The sequence below is a fragment of the Benincasa hispida genome, chromosome 9, assembly GCF_027475165.1.
Source record: "Benincasa hispida cultivar pf3 chromosome 9, pf3_genome.v1.1, whole genome shotgun sequence".
NCBI classification, from domain to species: domain Eukaryota; kingdom Viridiplantae; phylum Streptophyta; class Magnoliopsida; order Cucurbitales; family Cucurbitaceae; genus Benincasa; species Benincasa hispida.
In genome coordinates, this window is record NC_143486.1 from 30,832,169 (window position 1) to 30,850,529 (window position 18,361).

An 18,361-nucleotide genomic window follows, 5' to 3' on the forward strand; every position below is an offset into this window, starting at 1 on the left:
TTGAATGCTTAAAAGATACTCTGATACCAATTGAAGAGTTAAATAACATGCAACGGAAGTGTCAAGGATCCATAAACATTCAAATTCACTAATTTTGACAGAAACTAAAAGATGCTTTTTTAAAAAGAAGGTTTTAAGATCTTACCTTTGAAGAACTCTCCAAGTAACCGAGTGTACAACAGCAGTCTTCACTAGAAATCACCGTGAACCACCTCAAAGCTTTCCCTATTATTCTCTTGGAGCTTTTGGCAGAGTTGTGGGACTCAAGAATAGCTTGAAAAGGTGAAGAACAATGAAGAACTCACAGCAGCCGGACAAGAAGAACAATTTCTTCTCAAAGTAATTTTTCTCTAAAAAAATTATGCATTAATTCTTCTCAAATGACTCCAAACTTCTCTATATATTTCAGATGAACATGCAAAGAGGTGAAGTGCATGACTTGCAGCTCATGCTTGGAGAATTAATGAAGAGAAGATAATGGCCTTTGTGTGAGCATGAAGATGAAGGTAATGGAAAAAATTCATTCTCCATTTTGTGCAACATGCAAAAATCAATTTTCATTTTTTTTAAATCACAAAATGATTTCAAAACTATTTTGATTTGAAAAATGATTTTCTATAATTAATTTCATAAATTAATTAAAAATAATAATTAATTTAATATCAAATATTAAATTATTTTTTGCACAATAATCATCTTCATATAAATAATATTTAAATATATATTCTCTTGTTCCGTTTAATTTGAACGTTTCAAATTAATTTCTCAAGCTACTCTAAAGCTTATCCATTTACGAGCTAGTAGAGGGACCTCGTGAACCTACAGATCATGGGCTCCAACGATTCGAGATTAATCAGCCGAACTCATTAGTTCGATCTAACCCCCATTCGTTAACTAATGAGACACTCCATTATAGCCCATAGTTGAACTCCCCTCACTGTAGATATATTATGTCCACTTAATAACCATAATCAGTAAGTCGATCCTTCACAAGTTGTTCGTAATCATAGCTAAATAAAAAATACCATTTTACCCTTGTGACTACATCTCGTTCCTTAAGTTCCTACTGATCCTCTAATGAACAATTTTGATTCATAATCTTTATGGATCAAATCCTTTCTCTATCACGAGAAGGCAGAACCCCGATTGTTCAAGACCTGGAGTTAGTACTTAAGAGAACAACCTATATGTTAACCCTAAATAGGGTAGGAGTGAATTCCATTTTGCAAGGCTATGTCCCCAGCTATTCATCCGGTCTTATCCCCAAAATGGTAAGCTTATTGAGCAGTGCTATTGGACTACTCTCACCGTTTGCAGATCAAAGGATAATCCCAAACAAACAGGAGTTCATAGCTAGCTCAGGATTAAGATCGAGTTAACCTAGGTTATATAATAAATGAAATAGTCAGTTTTAACAGTAAACGGTCGTTATAAAGAAAAGTGACTATTTTCGCGGTCCAATCTATATGTAAACTCATTGCATAGGATGCCCCCACTCTCATGTCTCAACATGAACGATTTGTGGATCACATCGTTTGTAGCACCTTACAACTTCTTGAAACAACTATAGAGTGGGCCACATCCAATAATGTTATCAGGATGAGATACCCAATTTCATCCATATACTTATTAAAACATTTAGGCTATATACTGTCAACTTGATCCTGTTTATGTCATTACATAAAACAGTATTCAGACTATAGCCAATGATGCGTTTATTGGATTTTCATAATAAGATGCAAAATCAACAAGTCATTGTTATTGATAAAATAGAATGTTTAACATGAACTGCGAGTTCTAGAATATTTTTAACAAATCATGGTAAGAAATGTAAATGAAATAGATTTAAATTTCAAAAATAAAAATAAAAAAATCAAATGGTTACCAAATAAGGCCTAATTGCAGTCGTAGATTTTTTTTTTTTTTTTTTTTTAATAATTTTTAATGATTTTCCCCCCTTTTTGAAGAAAACAAATTTTGACCCCTTTGAATGAATGAGATGGAAATTGGGAAGTACTTAGACTTGAATTGGGTAGAGAAGATTTGTGTTGACTTGGAATAGCTTGTACATGCATATCACGACGTCGTTTTAGTGGAATATAGAAATGGTGAAAAAAACCTTTTTTTTATATAAAAAAGTTAAAAGTAATAATATTAAAAAGATTTGAAATTTCCCATTTTCACCTCCAATTTATTACTTTTTTTTTAAGAAAAAAAGAAAAAAACTCCAATTTAATGAAGCTAAAAAAATATTTGAAACCCAAATAGTTGGCGCATTTTCGGGTTATAAATAATCAGCTCTAAACAGTAAACAATTCCGCCTCCACTCTCCTCCGTTCTGAACCAAAACCGCCAACGATTTGCCGCAATCCCTCCGCCGCCGACGAAAATTTTGCCGACGAAATTTTCCTACCAGTCCCTCCACCGCCGTTATGGCTAATGGAACTGCAAGACGCCTTCTTCACAACTTCCGTAAGTGAAATTTCCTCTTTAGTTCTTTGCCGAATTGGTACTACCTCATCAATATTTGAAATCTTGCATTTGTTTCTTGATTGTGAATTAGTGCGAGTTTAATACCTGTTTGATTTTGTTTGTTATATTGCGTCTTTGGCGGTTTCTTTGTATGATTCTTGGAGAATCTTGATACTCTATGAAAATGTGATGATTACTGTGGATTTTTTAATTACTCCAATTAATGGATTTGAATGTGAATTAACCTTCTGCTATATTTGTGTCTTGCGTTGGTTTGTTCCATGCATAACTATAAATTAACTCGGAAAAGTCAGTATGTCTAACTTGTAAAGAATGCTATTATGAATTTCTGATTTTATATCTATATTATTCAACTAGCTAATGAGGAGGATGTAAATGAACTTTTCCCTTTCCCAATTATGAGCTAGTATGGAAAATCAAGGGTCTTAGTTCTTGTGATTTACATTGAGTCGATGAATGATTCTGGTCACACTTCTATCTTTGATCATAAATTTTCAGTGAGTTTCTCGGGTATCAATTTAAGGTTTCATGGCCACAATTTAGATGTGTTTCGTAATTCATAGGTGGTATGGTATTTACGTGATTTTTTCCCCTCGTCAACCTTGCAGATTATGCTAGAAATTTTCTCAGGAAACAGCAGTGGCAGGCAAGATCTGTAACTGTGAATAATGTTCTTATGCATTTTCAGAGGACAAAAGTAGATAAGGTGGAAAAAGGTGTGCATAAAGAAGGTGAAGTTTTACAAGAAGTTTCTGGAAGGTCAGAAATGGGGAAGAATAGCAAAAAAGGTTCTAAACGTACCAAGTCCGTTTCTGAAGCTGAAGATACAACTGATAGTAACCGGATGTTAGAGCTTGCATGGTGGACAAAAGCAATTGAACCAGCTTTGCAATTGTATAGGTGGGCACTGTCATCAGGTCTGTTTATATTTGTAGGATTTCTCATCTCTCTTTGTAGACAATCTTTATTTCTTTAATTTGATTATTACTTGCTTCCAAGAAAAAAATGTACAGATTCAATCTTTATTTCTTTAAATTTATTACTTGCTCAACAGACAATTTACTGTTTTGTAATTTTCTGTTGATGTACTTCTGTTTGTTCAAGGCAGATGGTAGCCTATACTATCTGCAATTTATTTTTTACTTTTCTCATGATCTTTTTGAAGTTCCAGGATGCATTTAAGTTATAATTGTGGAGGTTTAATTAAATTTTTGTGACTTATAGGGGACGGAATTCCACCTAGAACTCGTTCTGTTTCAGAAATCATTGCAAGTATCCAGCGGAGTAAGACAGGAATCCAGGATTGGAGCTTGAGTGATCTTACAATTGGATTATGCCTTATATATCTCCGCCAGGCTTCAACAAATCCATTGGAGGACCTTAAGGGTGTCCAGATTTCTTCAGATGCGATGGTAATCTGTTATACAATATATACCCATTGAAATTATGTTCTTGTGTGTCCCTTTTGTCTTCTATTTAAGAATTTTCAAACCCTTATAAACGTAAATCTGAATTGAATCTTATTGGTAGTGATTTTGTGAACCAGGTCGAAGATCTCATCTACTTCGTTGAACTAGCTAAAGGTTCTTATAAGAATTCTGCAGCTATGCTTGCCAAAACCACCATGCTTCGAGAGTGCAACATATTAAAATTTGTTAAAAATTCGAGTGTTATGAGGCCTGGTTATTATATAGGGGTTGATACAAGAAAGAAACTTGTAATCTTTGGAATTCGAGGAACTTACACAGTATATGATCTCATCACTGATATTATTACAACAAGCGATGGAGATGTGACTTTTGAAGGATATTCTATGCACTTTGGCACGTCTGAATCTGCTCGCTGGTTTCTTCAGCATGAGATTGGAATGATAAGAAGATGCTTGGAGAAATATCAGGTGGTATTTATGTTTACTAAAGTTTTTTTAAGCTTATTCTTTACGTTCTTCCATCACATTGTTGTGGCTGTATCTAATTCATTAACAGGGTTTTAGGTTAAAGCTGGTGGGTCATTCTCTTGGTGGAGCTATAGCTTCGTTACTAGCTGTAATGCTTCGTAAAATGTCAAATAAGGAACTTGGATTTAGCCCTGATATTGTTTCTGCCATTGGATATGCAACGCCTCCTTGTGTTTCAAGGAAACTTGCTGAGAGTTGTGCCGATTATGTTACCACTGTTGTGATGCAGGTTTGCCACACAGTCCTCATACGTATTCTAGCAAAAGCTTCTTCTAAGTAAAAATTTCCTAGAGTTTTATTTTGATTGTTCTTATTTCGTTCTGTTGCTTTACTTAAAGTCTCCAACTTTACTTTGGGCAGGGTGATGTTATCCCTAGATTAAGTGTAGCTTCTCTAACAAGGCTAAGGATTGAAATTCTACAAACTGATTGGTAAGTTATTATGCTCTGTTTGAAAGGGTAAAGCTAATTTTCTTCTATGGATGTGCTGAACATAAATATAGATGGTGAGAAGGTGTGAGGAGACATATTCAAAGCACATTTCTAGTGATTAACTGGGATTAAAAACTGTCCCTGGAAATCTTTGGAGTCTGAGGCTCCAAATTAAGGGATCACGTAATCATTTCTATCATAATATGAATATCTATTATCTAAAGCATATTACTAAGTATGAGAACATTTTTATCATAAATACTGCAGCTGAATATTTTCTTTTGAGGAAAACAAGCAAACAAATAAAACACCGTTTTGTCATAATATCTATTATCTAAAGCATATTACTAATTAGTTTATACAAAATATTACAGCTGTTAAATCTAGTTATGAGTTTGTTTGTGAAAAGAGATTTCAATTTCTTGTGCGTATGTATCTTTATGGAATTTTGTATTAATTGGATAGTGGACAAGGTAGAATTTACTTGGATTCAAAGAATTTCTTGTGTAAAGATACCCTCCAAGATGTTCTATTTTGTACAAGATTACAAAAAGTAAAAAACTAGAGGAATTAGCGGACTATCTTCAAAGGACCTAGTGTTCCTTTCCTTCTAGATGTGGCGCAAAGGAGCAGCTATCCACCCCTTAGATTTATTTGTAAAATTCCACACAAAAAGGCCTAACATCAACCAGTCATCAATCTGTTTAGGGAGACAAAAAGGCCCAAGCTTTCATCTAAGAAGTTCCACGATCTGTAAGTGAAATCATAGGCCAGTGACCAAAGGTGATCCGAGTCTTCCGCCTCTTTTAAGCACATTCTACAACTTGAAGGTGAGGAAGACCACCACCAACCAGTATTCAAACTTTTATAGGCCAATGACCAAACAAACTTTTAAGCACATTCTACAACTTGAAATCGATCTAGTTACAGTTAATCCACCTCAGTAGCCTTAGCAGCAAGGCTCAAGAAGGCAGACTCACATATGTAAAATCCGGAACCTTCAAGAGATTACAAAATTCGGCCAGCTGCCTCTCCCATCTGCACTGAGCTCAATTTCCACCAGAGCAACCCAGCTATGTAATTCTCTATAGAAAAGCCCTCTCCTCAATCCCAAATTCCAGGTTCGGTTATTCTCATTCTATGTTTGTGATGTCAAAGTTTGCAATTCAATTGCAGAACTTCTATTTACTATTTAGAGATACGGTCAGTGCTGCTTTTTGAAACTTATACTCAATTTGCTTCGAGGATGACGAGATTTTGAATATGTTACACCTGTACCATAAATAGGCGTCAATCAAATTTGCAGAGCTATTTTGAGGGATGAAAAACAAAAGATTTAGGAATCTAATTAAAAAGAGGAAATGAACATAAGGTGATTTATTGTTATTGAACGAGCTCGAGGGGAAGGTAATCTCAAATTTCATGTTCCATCTGATTCAGGATGAGTTTGATAGATAAAGAAGACTGGAAAAGTGTCATTGGTTTGGTCACAAATGCAAAGCAGGTAGTTACATCAGTACAAGATGTTGCTCGAAAACTTGCGGATTTTGCAAAGTTCCCAAGCAAGAAAAGATCCTCTGGTAAGTTAATCTTTTGTTTCATCTCCAAATATTGTTCTGTGATAATTTTGCCAATCCCAACTTTCTCAAGTCTAACTTTAATGTTTTCCCAGGCATAAATTAGTTCAATATTGTCTTTTTAATGGGTTTCTGTTAGTTTTGGTCTTAGATTGGGCAAGATTAACCGAGCAGTCATGTGATGAAACTTTGTATGCATAATATCTTTTCTTTCTTGATTGAATCTGCACCAAATTGTTTCAAACAAGACTGTACATTGCTTGCAAACGTAAACGTAAACGTTTACTATACATTTAACCAGTTACTTTCTTCCCTTTTTAACAACAGATGATAGCAATAGAAAAAAGTCAGATGTGGCCTCTGGATCTCCTCCACACCCTACCGCTGCGCTGCAGAGTGCTACCGCTACTCAAAACGAAGCTGCAAGATGTAAAATTCCGGACGAACTATTTGTGCCAGGGACAGTATATTATCTGAAGAGGCATACGGATAGTACTCCAGAATACTTCACTCTGTGGAAGCGGTATCCCGATGAACATTTCCAGCAAATAGTGCTCTCAAGCATCCTCATTTCGGATCATACATGTGATAGCCACTACTATGCTTTGAGGGATGTACTTAAAGGCCTACCATCATGCAGCCAGCAATGAAGGTATTTTCTCATACCACTTGAAAATATAGTAATACAATTCAAAATAGTAACACAAAGAGAACAAATACATGAGAAGGGAGGATGTTTTTTTTTTCCTTTCTTTTTTTGCCATTCGGAGAGCCTTTTTGTTAACCCCGTTGGTCGTGTGTATCCTAGTTTCTCCATGTAGTTTTCACTCATTCATAAAATTTAAAAATTAATTGGTTATTTTTTCTTTTGACAATAAATGGGATGGAAAAATTGAATATGTAGTCTCGAGGTCGGTAGTGCAAGTTTTATGTCAAATTGAACATTAGATGTAAATTTAAATTTCATGTACAATAGAATCCTTAACTTTTAATTTTGTATTTATGAGATTACTTTTCTTTTAAAAATTTGAATTTCAGGAAACTAAATTTGTAATTATGAAAGTTTAAAAACTAAATGATTCAAACTTCAAATATGGGTAAAATTGAGTAATTATTGAATTTTAAGAAACTAAATGTTAGAGATATATTCAAAGCAACTATTGAAATTTCAAGAGTATTATAGAAATTGTTTATAAATTTCAATAGTTCAACTATTGAAATTTATAAACAATTTCTTAAATTTCTTAAGAATTTATAAACAATTTCTTCAACTATTGAAATTTTTGATACCAAATGATATGAAACCTTAGTACGAGTAACCATAAGAACTTATAAATTGAACTCTTATAAATACTACACACTAAAATCTCAAATTTAGATTGTATTAGCCCAAAGAAAAAATAGAATGGATTTACCTTGATACTGAAGATAACTTGTTTCTAGACTCATGATTTGAAGTACTTGACAAGATAGTTTGATCAAGACTATTTGAATGATTCTAACATGCAAATCTAAACACAAAAATTATGAAGAAAACTTGCTCGCACAACTTTGAATACAAATATGCGACTTTAATTAAAAAAAACAAGATAGACTTTTGTGATATAATCAAATTGACTTTATATAGCCTTCAAAAACCATAATCTAAATTTATCCACTAAAGTGTAAGTGCTAACATCCCACATTTTAATGCTTTATGACCCATTCACAAATTAACCTAAGAAACATTAGAACAACTAAAAAGAACGAAACTTTTTAGTATCAATGAAGCTCCACTTAAAGTAGTTTGAAGTATAGTTTTATTGATTGATGTATGACTTGCATTAAATGAAACTTGTGATGCAGTTGAGTTCCTTCAATACAACTTAACTTTAAGATGAGTTCATCGCAATTTCGTACATGAAGTTCGAGTACATATAACATAACTCTTTCTTGAAGCTTTACTTACATACACTTGTTGGGAACAATACCAAGATCTTCCTTCAAATCGTTTGAAGTTCTCCAATGATTAAACATGAAGAATCAAAGTTTGGTTACGTTTCTTAACCTTTTATTTGAGATTAAACCTTGAAGCATAACAATAGAGGTCTCTTGATTCACATCAATTTTCATCCATATATTAAAAGTATTTTTGAATTCTTTCTAAAAAAGATATGATATTATTGCAACTTTTGAAAGTTATATAATATCCAAAGAAGGTAGAAAGTTCAAGAATACTTTTTAAGATTTAGCATTGCTTTTATCGATAGGTAATGTGATAAAAAAACTTTATAAAATGAATTTCTCTCTCCTTCATCTATTCCATATCTCTTCTACCTCATTGTTCCCAACTCCAACTCCACTGGCTAGTTAGAAGAAGCTGATTACAAGTAAGGAGTAAGAGGACCTGGGCTTGAAAGAGCTAAGATTTCTTAACCAAGTTAGGCTAGTTAAGCAATGTTGGAGGATCATTAGAAATCATGAGGGTTCATTAGCTAAAATTTTAAAAAGGCAGATGCTTTAGAGATAAAAATATTCTTGACGCTCCTTAAGAGAGAATAACCCCTAGATATGTTTTAGAAAGAATAGTATAGTCGTACGAGTAAAAAGTACAATATATAAGTTAGATTAGATGTTCGAATCTCCTCATGCCCACATATAGTTAAATTATAAAAAGAATATAAAAAAAAACTAATGACCCGTTTGAATTGATTTGAAAAAAAGTTATTTTTCAAAAAACTCATTTCTAACTCATTTTTATTTAAACACTTTTGATAAAACCTGATTAAAATACACTTGAAAAACTATTTTGAATGATTGACAAACACTCAAATTTCTTCCAAAATAACTTATTTTTAATTAAACACTTGAAAATGTATTCCAAACACACCCTAAAACAAAGTATCTCAACTAATTAGTAAGGTAACTAGGTGTTTGTTTCAAGGGTTGAGATTGGATGAGTTGGACATTCTAAGCCCAACACTTGTTTGGGCATGTACCTAGGAAGCCTTAGCTTCCTACATCTTTTTCTATGGGTTTGATAGTAAACACTATTCAAACCCATGGATTACCTCTCCTCCTTTTTTTTTCCCTAATTTAATTTAGGAAGTACGTCGGCCATCCTCTGAATACCACCTTTGGCGACCATCGTCGGCCAACTTCGATTGCCACCTCGGGCGATTGCTGCCGACCAATTCCGGCCGCCACCTAACCTTTGGCCGCCACTTCGGTGACCGTTGTTGGTCAACCTCTGGTCGCCACCGGCCAACTCCGACCACCATCAACCAACCTTTGGCAACCTCCTTTCCTCTCACACTGGCGAAATTCCGGCCACCAACTCTGTCGGCCAACCTCAGGCTACCACCTACGGCGACCACCACCAGGCAACCTTGAAAAACATTAAAAACACTCTTATTATATAGCAAACTAGACAAATTTGTATATAAAAATACTTTTAAGAAAGAATTGCAATACATGCTTGTTTTTTATTTTAAGGAGTTTTTATCAAAAGTGTTTAAATATAAATGAATTTTTGAAGGATATTTTTTTTCTAAGTCATTCCAAACACATCATTAGATTGCAATTGTTTAGGTATATTTATTTAGACTATATGTGTAGAAAGCCCTAATTTAATTTAGTATCGTTTTCATTTTTTTCGTTGGTCAATTTAAAAGGTTTAAAACAACTTAACAACCAAATAAAACTAAAACTTAAAATTTATGATTTTTTATTCCTCAAATGTAATTTGATAAAAAAAATATAGTTTTTCAATAATTGGATTTAATATTAAAATACTAGTTTGTTTCAATTTTCAGTTAGCTAGCGTATTATGGTAAAAAAATTTGATAATTTTCAAATTAGTTAAAGTGACAAAACTCTATGAAATTTTATTTCAAAATCTAGTAAAATTATAATATAAAACATAAAGATTTAAAAGGTTTAAAACAACTTAACAACCAAATAAAAATTAAAACTCAAAATTTATGATTTTTTATTCCTCAAATGTAATTTGATAAAAAAATATAGTTTTTCAATAATTAAATTTAATATTAAAATACTAGTTTATTTCAATTTTCAGTTAGCGTATTATGGTAAAAAAATTTGATAATTTTCAAATTAGTTAAAGTGACAAAACTCTATGAAATTTTATTTCAAAATCTAGTAAAATTAAAATATAAAATTATTAAAACAATAGATTAACTAAAATTATAATCTTAGTCAAAATTTCTATTTCAATCTTTTTTTTAAAAATATTATTCTAAATTTTTTAGTTTATTTTAATCTTAACTATATTAAAATAATTAAGATGAAAAATTTAAAACTAATCTAAGATCTAACCAGTGATTAAATACAAGAAAATATTTTACAAAAAAATTTATAAATCTGCACTTCATTTCCAGATTATTTAAGCTTGCATTCCAAACACATACTTCTTAAACCCAGAATTCCAAAACCTGAGCTTAAAACACAGTTTTCTTAAACTCAGGCTACCTAAATCTCCCAGCCTAATCCCAGGGCTTAACATTTCCACGCTTAAGATTCCAAATTTGCGTGCTAAACGCCTCTTATAGATTTAGTCCTTGAACTTCCATACTTGTGTCTGATAAGTTTTTGAACTCTTAAAGGTATCTAATTCATCTCTAAACTTTAAACTTTGTATCTTAATTCAAAAGTGTCAAAAAAGTCCTGCCAACTTTCAAATTTGTGATTAATTGATTCCTAACATTTTCAACATTATTTTTTTTTATAAAATAAACAATTCTATTACATACATATAAAACTAAATTTATACGTTCTATGGAATATAATATTAAGCTTTCAAATTTTGTGTTCAATAGTTTCATCAATCTTATAAAATGTCAAAGGACATATTCGACACAAAATTAAAAATTTGAAGATCTTATAGATCCAAAATCGAAAGTCTTGGAGATTTATTCAACACTTTTAATACAAACTTAAAAGTTGAAGACTAAACCCATAATTTAACCAATAGTATACAACTAAATGTTGTAATATGTTAGAAATGCGATATTGGCTAAATATATTTGTTTAAGATTTCTGGCGTTCTCCTTGAGCTTGTAGGATTTGTCTCTATTTTTGTCTCTGGTAGATCTTGTCTTAGAGAATGTTCTTCTAGATGTCAAATTTGCAGGATATTTCTTTCCTTATTTAACTTATTCTGCATAATATTTTATTTGAGATATTTTCCTTGTTGGTGAAGTTGACAATTTTATGTGGGATATTTTCCATCATTCTGCCATGCTATTTAAGTTCAAGACGTTCTCATGCTAGGGTTGCCACACATATTATTTGAAAAGATCATTGTGAAAATTCTATCGAACACATATTGCATTGCTTTGATTTTAATAAGTTTTGTATTGTGTTTGTGGCGGTGTATTCTTCATTTACTTTTACAGTAAGTATAACACAACAACGAAGGTTGCTCGATCATAGGGGAAGCCTAAGACTTTGTTGATTGAGAAGGATTTCTCAAGTCTTAGGGGGAGCCTAAGGTGTTATTCATTGAAAATGGAGTTCTCAAGACTTAGGGGGAGCCAAAGTGTTTCAACACTAATATTCACATACTTAGAGAGCCTAAGTTCAAAAGAGAGAGAGTCTCACATCTAAGGGGAGCTTAGGTGATCAACTAATTCAGACTGTACGAGTATCAATGTAATTGTTATTTACAAATAAGTACAATTTTGTAATCGCTTGACTTATATATATATATATATTAGTGGAATATATTTTTCGGGCACATTGCCCCCAAACGTAGATGATTTATCAACGAACTGGGTTACCAATCTCGATGTGTTTATTTTTTGTTTACTCTCAGTTATTTTACTGTTGTTTCTGAAATTATTAGGATATTGTGTGAGACAAGTGTATTGAGTGCGAGTAACCACTTTCCAAAATTTCATAGCCTTTTTAAGAGCAATAATTAGGTGCAGTCTAATCTCTTTTTCCCCTTCCTTTTACACAAAAAAGCAAAAAAAAAAAAAAAAAAAAAATCATTTTTTTAAAATTACCACATGACAATTTTTTATTGGATAGCTGCCTAGACCGCACAAAATAGGTACAACTTAGACATCACCTATGTATCTTCCCTTTTAATTATTGAAATAGTGATGGTGGGAAAATGTGAAAAAAGTTTGTGCTTGAAAAATAGGAGAGAAACAAGAAAGTATGTAATAGGGATGAAGTAAAGTATATGGTAAAGTTGAGTAGGGCTTTGCAAATTGGAAGATCCAAGAGAATGATAAAAAGAAGTGCTTTCTTTTTGAATTTTATAACATTAAACATTTGGCCCCATCAATTATTCTACAAATTCAGACAAATTTCCACGACCATATATATGCTTTATTTACATTCTTTTTCGTGATTAAATTCCTAGCCTAAGTATTGCTTTGCTAGACTTTATTCTTAAATGAAAGAGATTACATTTTATAAATATTATAATCATGATAACCAATTCAAATATCTCTTTTTAGAAATCAATTGTTAAATATACATATTGATGAACTTTGAGATGGGATAGTTTTTTTTGAAAAGTTTCTACACTTTTAATTATTATATATATATATTACCATATTTTCAACTTTCTATGTAACTTATTCATAAAAATGATGTTGTATGTAATTTTAGTTAAATACTACTTTTTAAGTATTTTTCATATTATTTGATATAATTTAAGTATTAATACAAATGTTTTTTTTTCAATGGACTTTGTTAATAATGTTCTATTATTCCAAAAACAAAATTAATTAGAAAAAAAAGTTAAGTAATTAATGCAATAATAAAAAAGAAGAAGAACTTATGTACATGGTATATGAGTTCAATGAAGTTAGCCACATATCATCAATGTGGAAGAGGTGTAAACTCATGTATATGGGACACGAGTTTCCTATCCTAAATGATTTGTCAATAATTTTCTTCTTTATATCCCAAATGACAAAATTTTCTTTTACATTATTAAAATTAATTAGATAAGTTACAAAAGCCAAATCTGAAGTATACATTTGATTGTAAAAATTGGACCCTAAACTTCTACTAGTGTTAAATTTGGACTCTCAAATTTACAATAATTGTAGAAATTGGACCCAGAAATGATAAAAATTGATTTCTCAAACTTATACAAATATTACAGTTTAATACAATTATGTACGTTTAAGGGTCCAATTTAATCCAATTTTATTATTAGAGGGCTTACTTTTTAAAACTGAAAGTTTAAAAGTATGATTGTAACTACTACCATAATTTAACGGTGATTTTTACCATTTATCCAAAAGGATTTGTTGTACAACTCTATATTCTATGTTTGTCAATTTCTTTTTAAAAATACACTATTCATGAAACTTAAGCTCCTACATGATTAACATTTAATTGGTAATTTTTTTAAAAATATTTAAACATATGCATTTGAGTAAAGTTGTAAGGGCACTAATTTGATATATTTGGCCAACATCAGCATCCACTAATTGATATATATCTTTCTTTTGCCTTTTTTGTTTTGTTTTGTTTTTTCTAATAAATATGTTTGGGATGAGATGAGTAGTAAGATTTTACATTTCAAATGTTAAAAAATTTAAAATTCTAAATATGTCTAAATAATAAAAAAATCTTAATTTTTCATTAATGTTTATTAATTTACTTTAGTATAAGTTAATATAAACTTAATTCAACCTTGATTATAGAGACTAAATCAAAATTATGATTAAAATGTAGGGACTAAAATGCAATTTAATAAAGACAGTTAATGAATTCTCTTGACTTCCAAAGGCTTTTAAAAAAAAAATATAATTTCTTCTCACTGTGTAAATCTAATGACAAATATTTCCTCATATTACGGAATTAAAACTTAAAAAATGTTTCCCATTCTTCAACATATCAACATTATTTTATTCTAATAATAATAAAAAAAAGAGTATTTTAATATACACTAAGTAATAATATTATTAATTATAATCATAATATAACTATTTGATTAATTAATTCTTGGACAGTACGGAAGCTTTGTGGTGTATTGTTGCTTATTTGTCTCAAGCATTAACCAGAAAAGGTTGTTTCTTCCATTTTTGGGAGTTATATAATATGGGAGACAAAAGAAAGTATATTAGATTTTGGGTTATGATTGAGAATTCTTTTATAAGACAAAATTTTCTATTTAATAAAGATTAATATTTGGGTGCAGCTCCTTCACTCACAATAATAATAATAATAATAATAATAATAATAATAATAATAATAATAATAATAATAATATATATTTTTTTAAAAATTTCTTTGTCATGTAAAAATTTGTGATTGAGGATTTGAATGGATATGTACAAAGATAGGTGCAACATTCATACTTTTTGAAGGTAAAAATGGTTCATGCTTTTTTTATCCGGTTGAAAATTGCATACTTATGTGCAATGTCTAATTTTAAAATAGTGATTGTGTTCGAGTATCATTAAGAAGATTATTGCTTTGTTAATTCTCATGCTTAGAGTTAAAACCTAAAATTTCGATATGATTTTTAAAGGCAAAAGAGACATTACCCTCGTTCTTTAATGACACCTTTAAAAGAATCCTTTAATTTCAAAGAGCCCTTTCATGTTGACTATATCCAGAAATTTTATTGATATGTGGCTTTATAATCGAAGAGTTGTTAAGGAAGGAAAATTTGGAAAAATAAATGTAAGGAATGGAGCTTGAACCTAAGTTTAAAGAGGGTTGGAAGCCATATTTAGCACTGTAGCTACTAGTATTGGTACTATGTTAGTTTATATATATATTATATAAAGAGCATAAAATTAAGGGGGGCTTAAGCCCCCTTAGGCCTATACTAAATCCACTGGTGGTTATATGTATATATATATATTTAACAATTTTTCGTTATTATATTATAAAAGAAAAAATCAAAATTGAAATAAATATTTAATTAGTCACTCTAAATATAACTTAGCAGATAAGTCACATATAACTATCTAAAAAACCGATGGTTCAATGCTTATCCAGTAATAAAGATGTTAGCACTCGGATCTCATCCGCTTTGAGTTCCTCCACAGGTTCCCAATGGCTTGGACGACCTTCGGACCACTTCCCTCTGGTTTGGTTTTGAAGTTATCCGAGCTAACTTGCGTAAGAGATCCTCGCATAGTTGTGGTGTCGAGCCTACTGTTAGAGTTAGCATGCAATTAGCAGAAGAAATCAGGATCATTAAACACTCTAATTCATCAATTTTAGCATCTAATTAAACATATTCATAACAAAAATATAGGGTTTTAGAAATTAACTTTGAAGAACTTCTCCAATCCATGAAATTAACTTGAATCTTCTCAACAATCTCTTGTAGACCACCACTTGTTCTTCCCTACTATTCTCTAGAATCTTAGATTGGATTGTGGGATCCAAAATGGGTTTGAATTGAGGGAATGATTAGAGAGAAGAGGTTAGAATTTTTTGGATTTGTTGAAGAACTTTTCTTCTTCAAAACTAGCCAACTATCAGAATTGCATGAGACTCATCTCAGCAATTGGAGTTAGATTTTGTTCAGCTCAAGCATGCATTCTTAATCCATCCCAGAGTGACACCACCTCCTTGAGAAACTAAGTGGAATTTTGAGTTTGCAAGTCAAATGTGGGATAAACCCATTTTCATCATTTTCTATTTTTATTTAATTAAAAATGAATTTTAAAAAATGAATTTTTTAATTTCAATTTAAATTAATTTTTAAATAATAAAATAATATGAAATCAAATTTCAATTTTGGAAAAAAGAATTTCAAAATTAATTTTAACCAAAATTAATTCTAGTAATTAATTTTAATAAAATTCTAAAAAATTAATTAAACTATTTAATTATAAAATTAATTTAATATGAAATATTAAATTAATTAAACACCAATCCCATAATAATGAATCTCTATTCATGAAATCAATATTTAAATCGTATTCAAATATTATTCAATTCTCCAATTTCGTTTACTAAAAAATAAACGTGTAATTATATCATATATAATTACTAATTCCCTTAATTCAAATTTACTTATCACTTTATTAGAAGGTTTAACCAATTTAAGAGCTAGTAGGGGACCTAATGAACCTACAGGGGCTCCAACGATCCAAGATTAATTGGCTGCACTCTTTAAACCGAATTAATCAACATTCGTTAACTACCAGGTTACTCCATTAAAGCCAGTAGTTGCACTCCCCTCACTGTGGATATATTTCTGTCCATTCAATTTAACCATAATCGGTAAGTTGACCCTTCGCAGATTGTTTGTAATAACGGCTGGGTCAAATACTATTTTACCTTCGAGATTACATCTTGCTCCTTAAGTTCCACTGATCATCTAATGAACAATTGATTTGTGATCCAAGCACTAAACCGAGTCCCTCACAGGCCAATGAGAGGGTGGGATCCCTTGTTCAAGACATGAAATTAGTACTTAAGAGAGCAACCTCTCTACTAACCCTAAAAGCGGGTAGAAGTGAATTCCGTGAAGCACCCTATGTCTCTAGCTATCTACCCAGTTTTACCCCTGAAATGGGAGGTATTTTGAGCCGGCGCTGTTGAACCAACCCTCACTTATGCAAATCTAAGGACAATCCCGAATAGAAAGGAGCTCATAGTTAGCTTAGGGTTAAGGTCAAGTTACCTAGGTTATCGCTTTGAAATAGTCAGTCCTAAACAGTAAACAACGTTATAAAGTAAGAGTGACTTGTTTCTTGGTCCGGTCTTATACAAGCTCTTTGCATAGGACGCCCCACTCGCATGTCTCCACATAAACGATTCAGGATCACATCGTTTATACTAAATACAAAGTGGACCGCATCCAACAGTTTTACCAGAATAAGGTATCTAACTTATTCGTGTACTCGAACTTGATCCATTCCTATGTCTCCACATAAAATCCAAGTACTCATGTAATATCCATGGATCTTAGTTTATTGGATTTAGGCTTTACAAGTGTAATTTACATATTCAATAAACCTCAATAACATCTTTATTGCAAATATAATATTTTTAATATTACAAACTGCGAGTTTTAGGACATACTATCCAACGAACTCCCACTTGGACTAGAACTCCAGTGGATTTACATATATACAAATATACGATGTTGAGTATGAGAGAATAAATACAATAAACTAGGGCATCAAATACTCAATAATTCTCCCACTTTCCCTAGATTTAACTATCTCGTAGTCCTAGTCCTACTAGGTGACCCTTGAACATTTTAGCCAGGAGAGCCTTTGTAAATGAATCAGCTAAGTTGTCTTTTGAGGCTATCTGCTTGACGATCATGTCTTCTCGGTGTACTATCTCCCTGATGAGATGCTACTTGCACTCGATGTATTTTCTGCGCTTATGGCTTCTTGATTCTTTGGAATTTGCAACTGTTCCACTGTTATCACAATAAAGGGTGATTGGCAGGTGCATATTGGAACCACTTCTAAATCGGTCAAGAACTTTCAAAGCCATACTACTTCCTTGGCTACTTCACTTGCAGCTACATACTCAACTTCCATGGTGGAGTCAGCAATACAATTTTGCTTTATACTTCTCCATACTATAGCTCCTTCATTCAGAGTGAATATTGACTCTGAAGTTGATTTCCTTGAATCCACATCGGTTTGGAAGTTAGAATCAATGTATCTAGTAAGGATCAGATCCTTAGCACCATACACAAGCATATAGTCCCTCGTTCTCCGAAGATACTTGAGGATGTTTGTAATGGTAGTCCAATAATCATATCCAGGTTTGGACTGATACTTGTTGATAATTCTAATTGTATAGCATATGTTGGGGCGTGTACACAACTTGACATATATCAAACTTCCAACTGCTGATGCATAGGGAATTCGTTTCATAACCTCAATCTCTTGAGGTGTCCAAGGACATTATTCCTTAGACAAATAAATTCCATGCCCGAAAGG

At 31.6% G+C, this 18,361-nt stretch overlaps 1 protein-coding gene across 1 annotated transcript; it reads left to right on the top strand.

The window, feature by feature from the left end:
• The first annotated feature begins 2,275 nt into the window (after positions 1-2,275).
• On the top strand, positions 2,276-7,361 carry LOC120085373 (alpha/beta-Hydrolases superfamily protein). Its single transcript, XM_039041324.2, has 8 exons — positions 2,276-2,472; positions 3,102-3,410; positions 3,718-3,905; positions 4,040-4,390; positions 4,479-4,679; positions 4,811-4,881; positions 6,322-6,461; positions 6,786-7,361. The coding sequence occupies exons 1-8, from the start codon at positions 2,433-2,435 to the stop codon at positions 7,106-7,108; spliced, it is 1,623 nt and encodes a 540-aa protein (XP_038897252.1). The 5' UTR covers positions 2,276-2,432; the 3' UTR covers positions 7,109-7,361.
• The last annotated feature ends 11,000 nt before the right edge of the window (positions 7,362-18,361 follow it).